This window comes from Petaurus breviceps, unplaced genomic scaffold, assembly GCF_028583685.1.
Source record: "Petaurus breviceps papuanus isolate PSGF00001 unplaced genomic scaffold, PetGlider_PUasm1.0 490, whole genome shotgun sequence".
In the NCBI taxonomy this organism is placed as follows: domain Eukaryota; kingdom Metazoa; phylum Chordata; class Mammalia; order Diprotodontia; family Petauridae; genus Petaurus; species Petaurus breviceps.
The window spans coordinates 8,698,654-8,720,602 of NW_027186352.1; the positions used below are offsets into that span (position 1 = coordinate 8,698,654).

General features: G+C 46.8%; 1 protein-coding gene across 2 annotated transcripts in view; it reads right to left on the reverse strand.

Annotated features, from left to right (window-relative positions):
* The window catches only part of DOCK1 (dedicator of cytokinesis 1), a 618,254-nt gene that overhangs the window by 72,507 nt on the left and 523,798 nt on the right, over positions 1-21,949 (reverse strand). For both annotated transcript variants that reach the window (XM_069101719.1, XM_069101718.1), the window contains exons 34-38: positions 16,747-16,832; positions 16,406-16,562; positions 12,518-12,558; positions 10,896-10,986; positions 1,163-1,282 (exon numbers count right to left, since the gene is read on the reverse strand). In XM_069101719.1, coding sequence (XP_068957820.1) covers positions 1,163-1,282; positions 10,896-10,986; positions 12,518-12,558; positions 16,406-16,562; positions 16,747-16,832 — 495 coding nt within the window. The remainder of the gene's footprint in view (positions 1-1,162; positions 1,283-10,895; positions 10,987-12,517; positions 12,559-16,405; positions 16,563-16,746; positions 16,833-21,949) is intronic.

The window sequence follows — 21,949 nt, forward strand, 5'->3', positions numbered from 1 at the left end:
GCCTTAGACACTATTAGTTAAGTGACCCTGGGCAAGTCACTTACATTCTCTGGTCTTCTAAAATGAAGGGTATTAGATGAGAAGATCTCAAAGGCCTCTCCTCACTTTATCACCTCTCAGAGAATCTCTGTTCTCATCTGTGACACTGGGAGATCCATGGTGCTTATATCCTAGGTTTGTGGGGAGGCTCAGATGAAAGAACATCTGTCCTATGCTTTGAAAGCCTTAAAGTCCTACTGAAATGTCAGATGGCAACATCAATGACAGTAATAACAAGAAGAAAAATGGTGACAACAATAAGAGGAAGTGGTTTTGACTGCCCTGCCCATAGAAGACACTGGTCAGGGTTGGCTTTAGGATACTGGACAGCACCAAATCTCAACCAAGCTGTCTCTGGATTCTCCACACACTTACAAGGGACAGGGTACAGGTTTACTCCCATAACTGAGTAGAATCTCTGGGGTAGCAGGGTCCAAGTGGATCATGACACATTGGCTCAACTGATAAAAAACAAGATGGCGTACCCCAAGACCCATAGGGCTGGCTGAGAGTCTCAATATCCCCCAGTCACTTTGGGGAGTGACCAGGACCAAGAACAGACCAGTTACTGCCCTCTCCCTACATCCTTGGGTCTTTGGAGCCCCACAATTACTACAAACAGCATTCATTAGCAACTGATAACCACCACAGCAGGTTTCCACGCCATGGGAGCCAACGGAGTATACCATGGTATAGGGCCCAATAAGCCTGCCAGCTGCCAGGTGAATGATCCTCTCACCTACAAAGGGATTCATTTGGTGTTAAAAACAGAATTGTGTAAATAACCAGAGGATTCTAGTGACACACACCCATGGATGACCTCCAAATGGGAGGCCTCCAGCCCAAGTTTCTCCTCAAAAATACCTTTTAAAAAGTTGATAGATTCTTCTTGTTTTCAGCCAAACATTTAAAATGTACTCTTTTCTGTTTTTGAGGATTTCTACATTTAAACTTCATACACAGAACAGGAAGACTGTACCTAGGACAAACCCACTTACATTTGATAGCTGATGTCACCTTCCTTTGAGGGGCTTTGCTGAGAAAATGCTTGGCTTCCTTTGAGTTCTCTGTGTATGCATGCTTGAAGGAAGAAGAGGGAGAAAGCAACAGTTGTGGAGCTTACCTTGCCCTTGTCAAAGTAGTGAATGATTTCTTGGTACAATTGGTCTTTGAGTTGACCTTGGGTAGTTGCTTGGTACCCGTCCCGCTGAGTAAGATGGGCAGCACATGCCTCCTCAGACCACTGGAACAAGAGGCAAATATGAAAGATTGAGGGATGAAGAAATAAGGTGCAAGATGGCAGGAGCCTCTTATCATTGTTAGCAACTGAACATGTCCTCTAAAAAACCAATCATATAGATTCAGGGCACAGGAGTAGATGGACATTTGCAGGCATGGGTCTTAGTACAGATGTGATTGTCAGACTGGAGTTTTTATTATGACGATGGGAGGGCTAGAAGTGAGATGAAGATAGTAATGACAAAAAATGTCTAACATGGGAAGGAAAGATAGAAATGAGGAAGGAAGGAAGAGGAGGGAGGCTAGGATCAAACTGGGCCCTGAGTATTTCCATCAGTGAAAAAAGGGAATGAATAATTCATCACAAAGACATCTGGATGGAGTCTAAACTGTTAGTAAGAATGGGAAGGGGGCAAACATCAGTGTTAGGTATGAGCACAAGAGCTGGTATTTTGAACTCGTCCTAACTTTGAATCTGCCCCCCAGACCAACCAGCCTCTGTTGATCCAACTATGTGTTGAGTAGTCCGCTGACTACTTCTCATCATTTTGGACAAACCTTTGTCTAATTCTGACATTTCGTCCTTGTGGAACTAACTTTTTAATCCTCAGTGTAAAAGCATACATTGCTTCCTATTGGGTTCCATCTCATCCAATTCAGGCCAGTGTTGCCATCTTTTAGAACACAATTCTCTCATCCAGTGTGTTTGCTAGCCAAACTGGCTTTGGGTCCCATGGAAATCTGAAGGTCTTGTTATCTATACCTTTACACAAGTCAATGATAAGACTGTTAAAACAGTATGGGCCTAGATATTGATCCCAGGGCCACCCATGAAAGCTCATCCAAAGAGACAACAACTGACAGATTACTTTTTGGGTCCAGCCACTGAGCCAGGCCCTGAGTAGTAAGTAACCCATTCTTAGTGTCCTGAGGCCCAGTTCCTCAAAGACATTCCTGTGCTCAAGGTAATGAGCATTTATTAGGCACTTACTATGTATTGGGCACTGGGCTAGGCCCTGGGGGATCAAAGGAAGGCATAAAACAGTAAATTCCCTCAAGGACTTCACATTCTAATGGCAGAGACAGCATGCAAACAATCAGGTGCATACAAGGTATGGAGAGAGCGAGCATACAGTTATAAGAAGGAAGGCGCTAACAGGGTGGGAAGAGAGTGAGAGTGAGAAAGGTCTTTGGAATAGGGTGAGATCTGAGCTGTCCAGAAGGAAGCCCAGAGGCAGAGCGGGGATGGAGAGCCTTCCAAGATGGAGGACAGCCAAGGTCAATGCAGGGGATGCTGCATTCAAGGAAATGCAAGTGAACCAGAGGAAGCTGACTATAGACTGAGCCCAGGGAAGCAAGGTGCAAGAAGGTGGCAAAGGTCAGGAGGGCTTTAACTGACAAAGGACATGACATGGGAGCCCAGAAGTAACAGGGAGCCAGGGGAGCTTGCTGACAGAGAAGAAAGTGTGACATGGTAGACCTAGGCTTGTAGGTGAGTGGAGGACTCATTGGATGAGAGAATGGAGGCAGAGAGACTAGTCCGATTTGTTTAGCACAATGAGGGCCAGAACTAGGGTTGTGCAATATGGATAGACAGAGGGGAGTAGATGACCTTGGGCAAGTTGTTTTCTCTTCTCCAAAATGGAGTGGGATTTGGATCAGATGTCCCAATGCATTCTGGCTTTAAAATCCATCCACAGGGATAAGGTCGTCCAGGGGAATGTAAGCTCTCAAAGGGCAGGGCTTTTGCTTCTGTCTCTGTATCCCTAGTGCCTAGCATGGTGCCCGGCAGATAATAGAGGACTGAAAAGTGCTTGCTGAATGCAAGAATCCACAACTGCATGAACATGATCATCTCTAAGGTCCCTTCTCTCTGAATCCTACAAGCAACAGCCAATGGAGGAGACACACTAGGCTGCAGACCCCTGACTAATGGTCACTTGGCAAAGTCATCAGGACAGTGAGGGAGAAGGACATTAAGAGGGAGAAGGAGGAGTCTTACTGGCTGAAGGAAGAAGGCAAGGGCTAAAGACTGCATGGAACAAAACTGCATTTCAATGTGCCTCCTCCTGCTCTGCATTACTGAATTCCAGAGTTGAAAAAGAAAAAGGCACAAAGCGAGCAGATGTAATGGTCATAACAGTGGCTGGCAATGGAGCAGGAGAGGGACCAGGAGAGGCTCAGAGCCTTGACCTCCCCAGCAGGGATTTCTCCCCCAGGATTCCCTCTGCCCTGACCTTAACTCAAGACCACAGGTCTCTTCTGCTGAAATAGCCCCCTCTGGGGTGGCTGCCCCAGGCAGGACTGACCACCACAGAAATGGTGATGCTGACGAGGGCCATTAGAAGCACAGGCCTCATTTCTAAAGGGCCTGGAGGCTCACCAGGCCGGATCAGCCCACAAGGAGAGAGCTGCCCTTGATATCACATGATCAGAGCACCTGGTGGTGGCTAGGGTTGGCTTTATCATCCCCATTTTACAGATGAAGAAAGTGACTGAGAGAGGCAAGTGTCAGAGCCCAGATGGAGAGCTGAAGCCTCAGATCAAAGCCCCTAACCCCCTCACTTTGCAAAGGAGGCAACAAGGACCACAGTGCAGTCTTCTGATGTTCCACAATCTGTAAGCTTGAAAATCTGAGGGGGCAAATGAGGGAAATAAATTAGCAAAGAGAAATGCCCAAATGAAGGGATGCCTGTAGCTGAAACAAGCACTGGGGGGCAAGGCTGCCTGCTCCACACCCACTGCAGAGAGCACATCCAGGTGGGCTGACTCGGAAGCTAAGACTGAGGCCTCTGTTTCTCTGGCTCCACACTAAATTACCTCATCAGGAAAGGTGACTATTTTCAGATTGTATCTGTCATCAACCAGAATGGCCTAATCACATCAGAGGAATGTTTTTTCATAACAGAATAAAAATCGTGCTCTGAACACAGTTGATTAAGCATTATAAATCCACATTGGAAGCCATATGCTAGGCATAGTTATGACAAATTACAAAGCCTAATGGTGTAAGAGGCATGGAGTGATGTGAGGCCGTCTAGTTGGAAAAGACAGGGTGCCCCAGCACAGGACACTTGGCTGAATCTATGGGGGACCAATGACCAGGCCAGCAATGAAGAGCTGGTGAACCTTTCACTGTACCTGCAGAGGGGCCAAAGACAAATGCCTGGGCCCCTAAACACACAGACAAACACATACACAGACACTGTCTCACTCTGTCTCTCTATCTCTCTCTCTGTCTCTCTCTCTCTCTGTCTCTGTCTCTCTTTCCCTCTCTTTCTCCTCTCCCTCTCTCTTTCCCTCTCTCTCTCCTCTCTCTCTCACTCCCCCCCCTCCTTCTCTCTCTCTCTCTCGTAGACAGTCTCTCCAAGTAGGCTGTCAATTCCATTTTAATTTCCCTGGTGTAACAGAGAGATCTTCGTGTTCACCAAAATAGCTTGTTAGTGACATTCAGACGGGAAAGCCGGGTAAGGCCACCTGCCTTCCCAGGGTGACTGCCGATGTCAGACACAGCTCCTGAAATCTTTATCTTCATAAATTATGCTCCTTTGTGGAACTCTGCATTTCCATGTCATGATCATGGGAAGGAACGGGTGAGTGGAAACTCACTTCCAAGGGAGCTCTTTACTACCTGCGTGACTGTGTGGCTGGCCCCTCTGTCCTCTCAGAGCGCTGAGGTAGGAAGCTGGTTCTCTCATTAAGTACCTGGATGACCCTCTCTTAGCCTTTCTGTGCCTCAGTCTGCTCATCAGTAAATGAAGGGTTGGCTCAGAGGGCCTCAGAGATCCCTTCAGTCCAAAGCCTTGGACACAACGGCAGTGATGATGACGGTGTTGACCATGGTCAGCCACGGGCTGTTATGTAAGAAAGTTCCCCTTCAGACTGCCCCGCATCTGTCCCACATACACACTCACATATTCACATTCACTCACACATGTGCACACACACAGAGGCACATATACTCACATACTCCCTCACACAAGGCACACACACATACACAACCATGCACACACACAGACGCACACATGTACACTCACACAATTTAGCTTGTGCCTAAAACGGATTTTGTTCTGGTCTCAACTTACAGGTAAGATACCCAAACCCATCCCAGCCCTGAGATGGTTAGCAGGGCACACGACTTCTCCTAACATGATTTTATTTATTTTCCTTCTAAACAATTTGCCTTCCCATCTTCCTCCCGAGTCTGTGTGCTCTGGGGGGGTAGCGGGCTGTGATGGGGAGAGGGGCTGCCTTGGCAGCATTCACACCGAGGCTCACCTGCTCATGAGCCGTACCAGACAGTGGTAAAGTAAACACACAGCAGCCTTTGGCAGCACCAAACGTTCCATTTGGCATCAGGGACCACGGTGCTGATGAGCAAACAGAGGATCCAGTGGGGCACTGGGTGTTCTCTGAAAGGGGTAACATTAAATTTGCCCCAAGTTATCTGGGGACGAGGTGGGAAATACTTGTGATAGATGTTTGTGATCCCAAAGGGGAAATCGGAAAGAAACACGGGAAATCACTTCTCATCATTAAGGAGACAGATACCCAGATGGGAATCGATGTCATGCTAACAAAGAAGTCTCTATTTAGTCCCGAAAGACTTGATACAGATATTCAATCAGTCAATTTATTAAGAGCCTACTGTGTGCTCAGCACTGTGCTAAACTCTGGAGAGTTAAGTAGATGAAGTCAAGTCAGGGTCTGAGTCATTTTTAGCCCAAGCCCAAGGAACAGTCAATGACTCAACATGCATTTATAGGAAATCTCCAAAGGAATGCCCCAAGGGTCTGGGCTTAGCCCTATTCTGCTTAACTTTTAAGACTCAATGGCTTAAAGAGAAAGATAACATGCCCATTAAGTCTGCCCAAGACACAAAAGTCAAGAGTTCTCAGACAAGATCCCATGACAGCTCAGTAGGAGAGAGTACTGGGATGAATCCAATAAGATGAGACTGAATAATAACAAACAGAAGTCTTAGACTTGTCTTCAAAAAAACAAAAAAAGAAGAAGAATCAATTTCACAAGCATAAGATGTGGGGGGTGGGGGTGGGCGTGGAGAAGAGTAGCTAGATAACAATTTATCTGAAAAATGATCAGAAGGTTTTAGTAGACCACAAAGGTGTGATCATACAGGGATACACTCATATTCCTTGGCTCAAGAGACATCTCCTCCGGACCTTCATCTAGCTAGACCACATATGGAAAATGGCACAATTCGTAGTGATTCCATTTTAGGAAGAACACCCCTGTGGAGGAGATGGCCTAGGGGATGACAACGAATTCAGTTCTAAGGTCAGGTTTCTGTAAAAATGAGAATGGGGATCATTTAGCCTGGAGAAAGGTAGACTTGGGCAGAGTCAGATGATAGCTGCCTTCAGAGAGCTGAAGGGCTGTCATGTGGAAAAGGGCAGATTTGTTCTGATTGGTTCCAGACAACAGAACTAAGAGTAATGGGTGGAAATGACACAGAGGCAGCCTTAGGCTTTATCTAAGGAAATACATCCTATCACTGCAAGCTGTTCAGATGTGGAATGAGGTATCTGGAAGGTAGGGGGTCCCTCCCCATTGGAGGTCTTGCAGCAAAAGCTAGATGACCAAACAGGCGACCTTACTCATGTGTGGATTGGACAAGATGGACTCTGTGGTGCCTTCAAATTAGACACTGTGCTTCTGCATGTGGCTGGGAGACCAGATGCTGGTCCCTGTATTAATGGGGTGTGAGCTTTGTTTCTCGTGAAAACAACTTGTATTTCCCTTGTTTTGGACTTCCTGTGGCCATCTCGTGGGCCAGAATTTTCCATTTTCTTTTTACTTCTCAAGTCTTGACAGTAAACATTTTGATTGATATTGAATTATTTATATTACTTTCCATCACCGATTAAGGATGTTTAGAATTTCTAATAAGCTTTCGTGTCTGGAATTTCTTTTTGAAAACTTTAATCGGGCAAAATTGCCTCCAAGTTTTGTACTGTGGAACCAGTGAACTTCTCATGTCTTTCCCCAGATCTCCAAGAAGAATCTCAAGTGACTTCTGCCATGACAGTGTGTGATCCTCATCCTTCATGGTATCCCTTGCAAGCCCTTCTTTTCCTCCTCTCATTCTTATTATATCAGTGACTGCTGCAAGTTCTCCCAGGGCTGTGTGCAGGACCTGACATGTTTTCAATCTTTCCATCCAACGCTATGGGTGAATGTGTTCACTCGTGGTGGTGGTGGTTAGAGTAGACACTAGCTTTTGTGGAATTACTCTGTTTGGGTGCAGCTGCTCTGCTGATTGTACTTGTGCCCTCCTATTCAAAGGGGGGCTCCTCAGAATTCCAGCCTAAGTGTGCCCATCTCCTCTACAAAATCATTTATTATCGCTGTTACTCTCAGCTTGTTTTTCCCTTTTGGTGATGGAATTCCAGGAGAAACGATCTCAGATCACAATGCTATCCTGAGGTATTTCTTGATGGCCAATGTTTTATACCCTATTGTACAGGTGGATAAAATAAGAGCTTTTTGTAACAGCATTAGGGATGCCAGCTCACCCTCAGTAGGGAGCATCCTCGCTGAAGATATCCTTGGTACAACTCTAATAGCAGACAAAGAGATGGGGATGAGTTATACCCATCCTGTTCCAGTGTGAGTTTGACCTCCTCAGTCCAGAGTTTACACTTTGAAAGGCTTTTTGTTTGTTTCCAGTATCTTAGAGACGATGAGTTTTGGGACAATGGCATCTATTTACAATTTTGTTCTAAAGTTTTTACAAATTCATATTATGCTGTGGCAATTGTGGGCAATGGTTTGGTCTGTGATAATAGACAGGAAAACTAGGGTGGTTTCCTATCCTCTCTAGGATAATTTATGGCCTAATTTGTCATCTGTCATTCCATGGGAGACAGAGAGTTTCTTATATAGGACTGTGGTCACCAGGTCACATTGTGTCAGCTAGTCGCCAGGTGCTAGACTTTTACAGCCTGATGTTGTGTGTTATGGCATCTCTGCCATTTTCTTTTCATAATCTACATGGATCATTAAGCATTAGACTTTTGTAATTTTGAGTGCCGATGACTTGGTCCCAAATTTCCATCATAAATGCCTCCAATTCCACAATCAGATCACCATGGCACCAACCTTGGTCCAATGCTTCTGTGGTCTAAGCAGTTGGCTGTTGAACTCAAGTCTTCCAACTCAAAAAGAGCTATTTGAAAAGATGTCAAAATACATCCATGTCCTATGCAAAATCATTGGAGCCCAAGATGCTGCTTTTGTGCTCTGCTCTTAGGTTTAATAGCTGGAGTTTGCATACAAAACACGTTTTCTGTGACCTCAAGGTCTTTCTTCTCCTTCTCATAATTTCTTCTTCCTTGATCCCTTCTTTCATGTCTTATAATTCAGGCTTGGGGACAGTGTTATTTTCATGACTGCCCAGTGTTTGTGCTGCTGGGGTGTGACAAGGAGCCAACGAGGCGGAAGCCTTGTGTGTAATGGGTGAGATTTGCTCCTGATTTTGTTAGCTTTGGCACATTTGGTGTTGCTTTTATTATTATAACTATGTTTATTATTAACTAGACTCCATAGACAGAGGAACTTTGCAAACACCAATAAGGATCATGGGTAAAGAGGAAGTTGAGACCATCTAGACATTTAGTCAAAGCACTGACTCGATACTCACCGTGTGCCACCTTCTGTGCTGGGCGTCAAAAGGTAAAAATGAATAAATCTGCTTGCAGACTGCTAATAAGCGACCTCAGGTGTCTGCACTGATGCTGGGTATTGGGTTTCCGGTAAAATAGCTGATTTGCCAATCGGTCAACAAGCACTATTTAGCATTTTTGATGTGCCGGAGACTGTCCTAAGTGCTGAGGGTACGAAGAAAGGGAAAACCGGGTCCCATCCTCAAGGAGCTCACGTTCTGATGGGGAGAGGTGCGTGTGGAGTGAATGGGGGGCATCTGAAGAAGAGAAGGAACTAGCAGATGGGGGAGGAGAGCAGATAAAGGCCTCCAGCACAAGACTGGAGCTGAGCTGTATAGGAGGAAGCCAGGCAAAGAGAAGGATGGGAGGAAGAAGAATATTCCAAAGGCGAAGGACACGGAAATGGAATGTTGTACCTGAGGGATAGAGAGCATGCCACAGCGAATGGATGGCAATTGACAGTCAATCAATCTTTACTGTGTGCCTGCCATGTGCTGGGCACTGTGCTAAATGCTGGAGAGACAAATGCAAAGAAAAAGAAAGACAGGACCTGCCCTGGAGGAGTTTCTCATCTAACTAGAGGAAACAACTCATAAAAGGAAGCTGGAGAAAGAGGCTGGAAGGAGGGAAAGAAGGTACCCAGTGTGGGGCATGGAGAGGCCCCAAGAAGGTCCAAAGCAATGCAGCTGGTGGGAAATGGGAAGACTGTCCGGACTCTCTCATTTATAGCCCATGGCCCTGTCTGGAGGACAGGCAGAAGGTCCAACTGAGTGGCAGAGGGGCCTGAGGAAGTGTGAGGACCAGGCTGAATCAATCTTGTGGCACAATGAGACTTCCTGATGAAGAGTTTCCTGGGGAAGGAGGGCATGATGGAGATGCTGGAAGGTGTGTAGCTGGTGGCAAATGAGAATTGTAGTACATGCTGTGGGAGGAGGCCAGGCCATGACCTTATATTTGGTCCTAGAGGTAAGACAGAGCCATGGGAGTGCACAAAGGGAGGAAGGGCGGAGTGAGAGGGGTGATGAAGGGGTCAGCACAGGCAGTGGGTCTGGCATGGTCACACCAGCACTTTGGCTGCTGAGTGGGAGAGACCTGAGGCAGGGGCCCCAACTTGCCACAGTCCAGGTGAGGGGGAACAGAGGTCTGGACCAGGGTGAAAGCTGTGCGGGTGACAGTGAGACCCACAGGAGGTGGTGTGAAGGTAGAAATGATAAGATTTGTCACCTTCTCATCTTATAAATGACAAAAGTGAAGACTGCGGAAATCAAGTGACTTGTCTAAGGTCACACAGGTGGGCATCATGGGTAGGGCTGGAGTCAAGAGTTCCGACTCCAGAGCAAGTCCTCACTCCCGTGCACCAAGAAAGCGCCATCTGGAATGGGATGCTTTTAGCTCAGGGAGCTCCTGACTCTCCCTTGTCACGTGAGGCACACATCAGAGGCATGGCCGGCGATGTTCTGTCCCACCGTCCGTGAGCTCCCCAAGCACTGGAAGGAGGCTGTGGGATCATAGCAGAGCAGCCCAGTGTGGACAGCTGCGAATGGCAGAATGCTCAGCCAGCTCGATCTGCCCTATGGGACTGAACTGAGAGGCGGGAGGAAAGTGTCTCCTTTAACCCAGTACAGATTTTACAAAATGGAGCCTTTGGGGGCCAGGAGGATAAAAAAAAAAACCAGCAAATCCCCCTGGAAAGGGTCCGGCCACTACAGGCAGGAAGAGGCCAGGAGGTCGTGTCCAAGGACATGGGCTTGAAGCTGAGTCACTTCCTCCCTCCCTGTGTGATCCAGAGCTTCCATCCTCAGCCTCAGTTTCCTTCTCTGTAAAAGGAGGGCTATTCCAATGGCCATCAGACCTGTAGGAATGGCTGGTGGGGAGACAATGATGCAGCCTCCGCCCCCTGGCAGGGAGCCCCCCCGGTGCCCAGGCCCCTACCTTGAGCAGCTTGGCATGCAGCAGCAGGGTGTAGGCCGCCTCTGTGTAGTTGTCACACTCTTTGTGCAGGTCACAGAGCTTGTACAAGTACCTTGGAAGACAAGGAAGCATCAGTGCAGGGCCCCAGTGTGTGCTAAGCCTTCCACGCCACGCCATGCACCTGTCTCTGTCCTAATGCCAAGAAAACTCTGAGTCACAGCAGGGGCAGAGGAAAGCCAGCCCCAGTGACAGAGGAGAATGCTCTGGCCTCTCACAAACTGATCCCGCCACTCGCTTGTGATGACTCTGGCTGATGGCGGGGGTTTGTTTTCTCTTTTTTGGGGGGCATGGGGGACAGGGATGATGAGGTCAAGCCAACAAATGAATGAAACCAAGACATGACGGCAGAATGTTCTCAGAAACCTCACTGAAAAACGATCGGATTCTCATTCATTCCCACCTTTTTCCAGACAATTTCCTCATGTAATTGAATTGGGCTGACACAATGCAAGTTCCATTTTCAAGTGATTTCTTAATTTTCTGTTGACTCCAGAGTTGGAAATCAATGAAAATGAAAAATCTTCAGTAGCAGAACTGCCAGGTTCTCCCAAGACTACAGGGCCTGGCTGAAAGGCTGCAGGAGAGGAGGGGGAGGATTTTCGATGGAGCAGTTTGAGTTTCTGCAGAGGGAGACCCATTTAGTTTTCCTTCAGACACTCATGACTGATTTAATTCATATGGAAAACACATCTCCTGAAGTGAATTTGACTGGATGTAAAGAAATATGGAATAAGGAAAAAAAAAACAAAACTAAATGTATCCAGGAAAACTGGGAAGTTTGCAACATTCTTTATGATTTTTTTAAAAGCCACTTAAAAAGCATCCATGCGCTGAACAATTATGGTCTCCATAAGACAAAGTTTAATGAGGACTGGAGTTGGCATCAGCAAGACCTGGGTTCACATCTCACCTTTGACATGTGCTAGCTTGATCTGGACAAGGCATATCACCTTTCCTTGTCTGGGTTTTCTTATCTGTTATGTAGAAATAATAACCATCTGCACAGGGTGGTTGGGGGTTCCAAAGATTAGAGAATGACATGATGAGAATTTGAAGAGATCTTCCCAACCATTGATTCCCGTCTCCTTCTTCTATAGATGAGAAGAACAAGGCAAATAGTGGGCTCATGCAACTAGGTAGTGCCTAAGGGGGGACTGGAACCCAGGTCTTTCTGATGCCAAGTTCAGAATCCCTTCCATGGTGCCACATTGATGCTACACGGTGCTAACATCTGTAATACGTTTCACCAACTAGACGGCGCCACACCACTTACTCTTACCAACAGGGCTGCCGATTGTCTGCCTTTCCTTCCTGTCCCTGGGGTCAGGGCTTACTGGACCCCGCCAAAAGGGCAGAGAGATATAAAGGGCCAGCAGCCCAGAAGTGGGTGGGTCAGACACATACATGCCAGGCCTAGCATCGACAGGTGTGCAGGAATTTGAGAAATCTTCCAGGAATCAAGCTTCAGGTTTAATGACCTGATGCAAAAAGACATTTCTAAAGCAATTTGCCTGGCATGCCATTTATACATCAGCTTTTCAGCAACTGTAAGCAAGGCCCAGGCCCAGCTGGTGCATACAAACCTTATGTACATTTCTTCTCTCTCGATCTCTTTGTAGAAATTCTGAAAAGTAGAGTGGAGAACAAAGCACTGTGTTAGAAAAAGTGACTTCCTGGAGATCACATGTATCTGTCATATTAACAAACCCTGACCAGAAAAGCCAATGCATGACAACATGGCTCTCAGGGCAGGACCCCCAGCTGGCTAGACCTGAAACCAGTTCTGAGACAGATCTTTGCCTACGTTTAGAACCATTGCATTTCTTCTACTTTATGCACCAAAATGAAGGGGAGCAGTGAGGTTTGGTGACTTCAAAGTCAAAATTTATAGGCTTACAATTAAAATAATGTACAAGGCAAAATCCAAGAGAGCTCCCTAGGCCCAACCTCATGCAGTTCAACTCAGCTGAAGTCCAAAAACATGCACTGAGCCCTTAATATCTGTAAGGTTCTGGGCTGGATGCTAGAGATAACGAGGCAGAGAGGAAATAATTCCTGTCTGTAAGAGCTCCCACTCTACTGGACAGACAGAACACACGCATGGCCAAGGAATGCAAAAGGAACTCCACTGAAAATGCAAACAGGAAGGCATCTCTGAGACTGCCCCTCTGAGACTACACCTGGAGGGAATCTTCCATCCAGCCTTGGCTCAAAGGCCATCAGTGAAATGAGTCCACCAGACCTTGAAGCAGCCTAGCCCTCTTTGGACCAGAGCTAACTGTCTGTGACGGAAAGGCTTCTCTGCCTCTGAGCTCCCCTGGCTCTCCTCAGGGCTCAGCTTGAAACTCACTTTCTAAATAAAGTCTTTCCCAGGCCTCTCAGTTACTAACACCTTCCCTTCCCACTCTCTCTGCACATGTCTATGCGTATGTATATGTGTAGAGATACATGTATACAAACATACATGACATACACGATATTATATAACACGCCCATCCATCTTTGTTATTTGCATGTTGTCTCCCTCACTTAGACTGTGAGCTCCCTGAGGGCAGCAGCTGATTCTACCTTTATTTGTGTCCACAGACCTTACTTAGCGTCATTCCTGGCACAGATTAAGGGCTGAATTATTAGTTAATTGATGGATGGAGGCATATCTGGGTATGACACAGGCCGGCAATGGTCAGTATCCTGACAGAAAGCTCTGCTCCTGATGCGTATGGAGCTAACACCATTTGTCTTCCTATTGGGCTCCCAGACCCTGGAGTGAACATGTCACTTTTAAACAGACATATTCAATCATTTAAAAACCTGGTCGATGGCTTTATAATTTACAGTACTGTACAATTTGGAACTAAAGGGAACTTACTCCAACCTTCTCATTTTAGAGATGAAGAAATGAAAGCCCAGGATCCTACGATCCCAGATGAAGAACTGAGAAGTGCCTCAAAGACCACCAAAGACCCCGGGATCCCCTGTGCCGCCCCCCACTCCCATGTGTTCTCGGGCAGGGGCCAAGGCCATGAGGGCAGTGAGGAACAGAATCAAAATTCCCACCCTGACTCTACATCTAACTGTCTGAATTAACAGAAATAAAGCAAAGGGCTGAGTGATGTCTGGATGAGCAGAGGCCATGGTGGGAGAGAGTGAGTGAGATCAGGGAAGGCTTCCAGGCAGAAGAGTCGGTGGCAGGGGAGTTAGGATGTAGACGAGATGGAGGAATGTGACAGGCAAAGAGGAAGAGAAGGAACATTTCGGGAATGTAGGACCCTGTGCAAAGACATGGAGGATGTCTCTACAGCAGGGTGACAAACTCCAAGAGAAAGGGGTCCTTGCCAGCAGCGTCCTAACTTAGAAAACCACAAATTAACATTATCTATGCTGTGTCAAATTTTTGTGAGGTATTTCCCAATGATGTTTTAATCTGGGTCACCTCTTAGGAGTTTTTGCTGGCCAGAGTTGGACACCGCTGGTCTACAGGACAAAGCAGAGGCCCTGTGGGCCGCTGTCACCATGACGCTGAAAGCTTCCCACCCTAGAATTTCTTTCAGAGGTTGGGGCTTTCTCTCACCAGAATATCCCTCCACAGTTCCATTGGTTGGGTTCCTTCTGGGGCCTCCATTTTGGAGAAGGGCCTAGGCCAGCCAGGCTTTGTTCCCTCCTGCCTGAGCTTCTGACTGTTCAGCTGCGGCCACCACATTCTGTAGAGAATCTCCCTCCTTCCCCCAAGACCCTCCACCTTTCACTTTTGTGCTATCTCCCCTTGTTAGAATGAAAGTTCCTCGAGGGCAGGCACTGCCTTCCTTTTGGCTTGGATTTGTATCCTGAGATCAGCACAGTGCCTAGTTCATAGTTAGAATTTTACAAATGATTACTGTCTGGTCGACTAGGCCAGTTTAACTGGAGTGTGGGATAGAAAGTAGTAGTATTTTAGTGGTAAATTTGTTAGGGCTGAGGGGGAGAGTGGAATGGATCAGACCTGCTGGGATGCTATTTCAATCCTCCAGGCAGGCAGGCATCATTGAATTTCACTTCGATTCCCAGTTACCTCAGGGTTGGAAGGGTCCTTGGCAACCATTCAATCCAAATCATATCTGAATGAGAGTCCATTCTGCTACATCCCCCCCAGAAGTGATTCCATGGCTTTTGTTCATGATGGCAAAGTCACCCCCTCCAGAGTCACGGGTTTCTCTTGGGATGGATCTAAATGTCGCGACATTCTTTCCTGACGTCAAACTTCTGTCTCTTCACTACCATTCCCCTCTTTACCCTCAACTGCCTGAAGTTCTGACTTCTGGGGCCAAGCAGAACAAGGCTAATTAGTGTCCTTTTTCACATGATAGCCCCTCAGACAGAGACGCTACATGTGTGGAATCAGCAGGATCTGGAAGCCCACGGGTCATGAGGAAGAGCCAGAGACAACAGAATAAAGTCAGGACTCAGACTCAAGGCGTGTCTCTGACAAGACACCGTGTGACCTTGGACAATTCACCTCCCCTCCCCATGGGTGCCCCTGCCAGGTCTCCTTCAGGGGACTTTCCTCAGCTTCCTTATCAGTGAGATGGGGAGAATAAGAGCGCCTTCCTCGCAGAGCTGTGAGGTCAGATGAGATAATAAGGGTAAAGTCCTCAGCACATCCTGGGTGCTGCACAACTGTTATCCGTTATTGTTATCCTAGACCAACAGGCATTCGTGAAGTGCCTACTGTGTGCAGGCGCTCTGCTGGGCAGGCAGGGGCACAACAGACATGTACTCGATGAAATGCAGTTGGGGTTCTGGGTTCAAGTCCAATCTCAGTCCCTTTAAGTCTCTCTGCCTCCATTCCCTTCTCCATAGAGTAAGGGGGTGGGCCTTGAGGGGTCCTCCCAGCTCTAGAGCTGTGCTCTGGGGGAGCACGAGCTGGTGGCAGTTCTGGATCTTCCTGAACCACTCCTCCTGTCGGCCGGAAGAACCAGGAACCACCGAGGCCACCGTGCGGTGACCAGCACCCTGGCCACCAGGCCTGCTGACAGAGAGCAGAGCTGCTGCCTGTCTGAGGGACACCCCGGTGAGGGCAAGAGAGCCTGAGCACCTGGCTGTGTGTGAATGGCCGGCGGCTGCCTCCAAAAGCCGAGGGGGAAGATGTTTCTCCAGAGAGAGAAGGAAGGCTTCTGTGTGGAGGGTGCAGGAATCTCAGGCCATGACCTCAGGTTTCCTGCACTGACTACGGGCTGAAGACTCATCTAAGAATCAGAAGATGGTTTGCCCGGGGAGGCAGGAGCCTGGGCATCTCAGCCCCTCTCCCAGTGAGAGCATGTTGGTCATGCCCTCCTCAGTGAGGTCTAAAGACACTCAAGAACCACTCTCAGGACAAGTCTGGGCTGTGACCGGCACCTGGAGGAACCGAGGAGGGGTGATGGCTCGAGGCTGCATAGAGTGAGGGGCAGCACCCTACAGGGGAGAAGCCGGGGGCTCAGGAGCCCTGCACTCACCAGCACGTTGACCGTGCAGCTCATCCGATTCTCCTTGTTCTCGTCGTGCATGATGGTTCGGTAGTCCAAGAGCCTCTCCATGAGCCGCACCACGAGCTTGACAAACGTTTCTCCCGACTTGGCGAGGTACTTGTGCTTCCTGCAGTGTTCCAGGAGGCTGAAAAAACAATTGCACACACTTGTGATCACACTCAGGAACAGAGGCTCGGGCAGGCGCCATTTTAAGTATTTCACATCATTAACGCCTCTTAATTATTTCTGGGTGACAGAGTTCATTGTCGCCTAATTACCATCTCCCCGTCTCTCCTCTGATACAAATCCCGCCATTAATCAACACTTACATTTTATCAAACAACACTTTGTACTGCTCGTCTCCTCGGCCACCTTCCACCTCGTGATCCAGCTTGGTGATGATCTCATTCTCAAACTATAATTAAACAGAGGGAGCGTAAATCATCGGCCGCACTGGAGGCCCGCAGACGGCAGACAGGGCCCTGGCACACGCGGCTTCTCGGCCGCCATCTTGGGTCACTGTGTTAGGCACAATAACATACAGTAATGACTGCAACGGATGGATCTCAAGCTCACAGATGGACAGATTTACACTATCTGCCTTGGGTTTCAGAACTGCCCCTCAGAGTCAGATTTCTTACAAGCCGTGTGACCCTGGGCCAGTGACTTAATGTCATGGAGCTTATGCTTGGGTGTGCATAGTTATCCCCACTACAGAGAAGACTGGAACTCTGAGAGGGAAAGTGATTGGTCCTGGGTCACACAGCTTATGTAGAGAGCAGGATTTTCTAGCTCTTGATTGAGTCTGGTCTGTATGAGGCCCACAGACCAGAGCACGCTGATTCAAGCAAGCTCCTTGGAGTAAATAAGGATTCACCCTTCACCAGAGAAACAAAACTTAAATCTTCTAATTGGCCACAGAGTTAGAAGGAGATCTCTGAGTGAAAGCAGAGGATGCTGGGGGCAGAGCCAAGATGGCAGAGTAAAAACAGGAACTTGTGTGAGCTCCTGCACCAACCACCTCCAATGCCTGTAAAATATGACTCTAAACAAACTTTAGAGCTACAGAACCCACAAAGTGACAAGAGAGAAACAAATCTCCCACTGAAAGAAGGCTGGCAGGTCAACAGGTCTATGGCACCACGCTGGGAACCTAGCACAGTCCCGTGTGGGCCACATGGACCCAGACCCGGGGTGGCCCCGGCCAGTGGCACAGACCAGCTGCAGCAGACTTCAGGAGAGGGAATCACCAGAAGCTATGGCAGCTTCCAGAATTCTCAAGCCATAAATGCCAGACAGACAGTAAGAGGTCAGTAGGGAGCTCTGTTGGAACCAGGTGACAGAAGAGCATGATATGGCCCCTGACCCTGGGTGAGAGACGGTGGCCGCAGCAGCCATGGGGCTGCCTCCTGAGCTCCTGGCCTACAGATTACAGGGGGACAAAGCAATCATTCAGAGGTAACTGCTCTTGCTTTGACCTGCTTGGATCTGGGCTGCAGTCTTGGACAGGGGTCCTGGTGTGAGGAATGGCAGTGTGCCACAGCTTGTGGTGGCTGTAGAAAGGCTGCCCTCCTCAGATCTCTGACGACATTTGTGAAAACCCCAGTGATTTGGGACACAGCTCTCTCCACTCCGGAAGCAGAGTTCTACCGTGACAAAGGACTCAAAAGTCAAGTAATTGCTGGCAAGATGAGCAAGCAGAGGAAGCGCAATCAGACCAGAGAATCCTTTTTTGGGGACAAAAAAGATCAAAATGTGGAACCGGAAAAAGACAACAAAGTCAAATCCCCTTCATCAAAAGCTTCCAAGAAAAATATAAACTAGTTACAGGTCAAGGAGGAGCTCAAGGGGATTTTGAAAATCAAGTAAGAGAAGTGGAGGAAAAATTGGGAAGAGAAATGAGAATGATGCAAGAAAACAGGAAAAGTGGGTCAGCAGCCTGCTAAAGGAGACCCAAAATAGACTGAGGAAAATAACACCTTAAAAAATAGACTAACTCAAATGGCAAAAGAGGCCCAAAAAGCTAATGGGGAGAAGAACGCTTTAAAAAGTCAAATTGCCCAGATGGAAAAGGAATTTCAAAAACTCAATGAAGAGGATAATTCCTTCAAAATTAGATTGAAGCAAATGGAAGCTAATGACTTTATGAGAAATCAAGATTCTATAAAACAGATCCAAACAAATGAAAAAATAGAAGAAATTGTGAAACATCTCATTAGAAAAACCACCTTCCTAGAAAACAGATCCAGGAGAGAGAATTTAAAAATTATTGTACTATGATCATGATAAAAAAAAAAGAGCCTAGAAATCATCCTTCAAGAAATTCTCAAGGAAAATTGCCCTGAAATTCTAGAACCAGAAGGCAAAATAGTAATTAAAGAATTTATCAATTGCCTCTTGAAAAAGATCCCCAAAAGAAAACTCATAGGAATATCATAGCCAAATTCCAGAGGCCCCAGGTCAAGGAGAAGACATTGCAAGCTGTCAGGAAGAAACAATTTGAGTACTGTGGAAAAACAATCAAGATAACACAAGATCTAGCAGCTTCCACATTAAGGAATTGAAGGGCTTGGAATGATATTCTGAAGGTCAAAAGAGCTAGGATTAAAACCAAGAATCACCTACTTAGCAAAACTGAGTATAATGCTTCAGGGGAAAATATGGTCATTTAATGAAATAGAGTACTTTCAAGTATTCTTGATGAAAAAACCAGAGCTGAACAGAAAATTTGACTTTCAAGTACATGAAGCAGGAGAAGCTAAATAGGGAAAAGAAATCATAAGGAACTTATTAAAATTGAGCTATTTATATTCCTATAGGAAAAACGATAATTGTAACTCATGAGACTTTTCTCAGAGGGTAGTTGAAGGGAATATATATATATATATATATATATATATATATATGTATATATGTATAAGACAGTGTATGTGTGTATAAATACATATGTGAGTATGTGTATATGTATGTACACATATACATAGACAGAGGACATAGGATCAGTTGAATAGGAGGGGATGACATCTAAAAGATAAAACTAAGAGGTGAGAGAGGAATATAATGAAAGGAGAAAAAAAGAGATAGGATAGGGCAAATTGTCCCATATAAAAGAGGCAAGAGAAAACTGTTAAAATGGAAGGGAAGAGCAGGAAGGTGAAAGGGAATGAGTCAACCTTACTCTCTTGAATTTGGCTTAAGGCAGGAATAACATACACATTCAATTGGGTGTCTTACCCTGTAGGAAAGTAGGGGGGAAGCAGATAAGAGGGGGGATGATAGAAGGGAAGGTAGATTGGGGGAGAGGGTAGTTAGAAGCAAACCCTTTTGAAAAAGGACAGGTTAAAGTAGAAAATTGAATAAGTGGGGGGTGGGATAGGATGGAGGGAAATAGTTTTTCACAATATAACTACTATGGAAACGTTTTGCATAACTACACATGTACAACACATATTGAATTGCTTACCTTCCCCGTGGGGGTTGGTGGGGAGGGAAGGGAAAAAATCTGGAAATCAAAGTTTTAAAAACAAACTATAATAAAATGCTTTTTATATGCAACTGGGAAATAAGATATACGGGCACTGGGCTATAGAAATCCATCTAGAAAGTTATGGGGGGATGGAGGAGGATATAAGAGAGCAGATTGGGGGAAGGGGTATTCAGTAGGCTCAATATCTTGGGGTGGGAGGTAGGGGAGAGATGGGAAGAAAATTTGTAACTCAAGATCTTGAGGAAATGAATGTTGAAAGCTAAAAATAAATAAATAAAAGATTAAAAATAGACGATGCCCAGAGCTATAACAAGAAGGTCTGGCTCCTGGGATGAGGAGGGGAAAGGAGAACAAGAGACAGACCTTGGACCTTGAGGAGAGGGAGCTGGGATTCTCCACTTGGGGGAGGAGGGAGAGACCATTGCAGAGACAGCAGGATAGCAAAGGCTGTCACTATGGAGGCTGTGGCAGGGGGACCAGCCTGGAAGCAGTTTACAGTCTAGAAAAGCCTTGGCCTCTCACTTAGCTGTGAGTGACTCTTATGTTACTCCTGGACTTAATAATAATTGCATTTCTATAGCATTTTCAGGTTTACAAAGCACTTTTGCCAATATTTCATTTTATCATCACAACCACCTTGGAAGGTAGATGCTTTTAGGATCACCATTTTGAGGAACTGGGGCAGCTGATAGTTAAATGACTTGCCTAGGGTCACACAGGCCTGCTTGACTAGAAGCCTTCCTGACTCCAGAGCCAACAAGACACCCCCTGTGCCAACCAGACACCTCCTTGGCGTCTGTTTCATGCCAAGTCAGGTGGGTGGCTAGCAGGGCCCTGGCTCTGTTCAGATACAGTCATGCCAGGCATGAGGTGGTCGATTTCCAGTGTTTCTGTGAGCCCACAGCTGAGATGATGAATCCCAGATACCTCACTCCTGGGATCTGGCAGTAGGTTTAGGAGGGGGATGTCAGCAGGAATGTCCTTCAGCTCTAAGATATGATGGTAACATGTGAACTATGATGACCTAAGCCCAGGTCAGAGAGTGAGAACAGTCCCATGGCAGATGCAGAGTGCTTTGGTGCGGTCAGCACACCACCATGGAAAGCAGTCAGGGTCTTTGGATGGTAGCTCCTCTCCCAATCCACCATTTGTCTGCTTCCTGCAATAGTGCAAGCAGCTCCAACGTCCCTTGGGACAAAGCCCTCATCGCCCTGTCCTAATTACAGCTCTGAGAACATCTTGGGCAATCAGGATGTGACGCTGCTCACTCCACTGTGTTCACAGTAAAGAAGTCACCATGAAGCCAGCCTTCCTTGGGGCCTATCCAAAGGAGCTGATCACTGACAGAAGGACTGAACTTTAAGGTCATGTCACCTACAGGATGGTTCTGGTCCATAGAACTCACCTTGGAGCTGGGCAGTGATGACTGCTGAATGAGTGTGCACAAAAGCACATCGTCCAGTCTGGCTGGCCTTAGACTGTGCTCTGCTTCCCTTGCTAGGCCAGCGCCCACCATGGCCACCTTACTGCCATGACTGCCTTTGGCTCTGACTTCAGGGGATTTTAAACTAGTCTGGCCATGGCTGTGGAGGAGTCAATGCCCCACTCAGCAGTCTCTTCCCTGCCTAGACCAAAACACCATTTCCCTCTACATTGTCTCCTGACGGTCAAATGTGAAATCCCTGAGGAGGCCTTGCTTTTGAATTCCCACAAGCCAGTGCACAGAATAAATGCTTAACACATGTTTTTCAGTCATTCATTTCATCCATTCATGAAGCACAAGAGTGAATGCTAACATAGTGTTTTACAATAAATAGATGAACTTAATGCTGGTAGGATTGGGGCTAATCACGTACTTGCATTTTTGGCTGGCAAACTTTCAAATTTGTAGAATTACTTTGTAGAGTAATCTGGCAGCCCACAGCAAAAGTTACACAAATAATATTACCTTTTAAGCCAATAATTTGATTGCTGGGAATAGACCCTAAAGGTGTTATTGAGAGACAGAGACAGAGACAGAGACAGATAGAGAGAGAGAGAGAGAG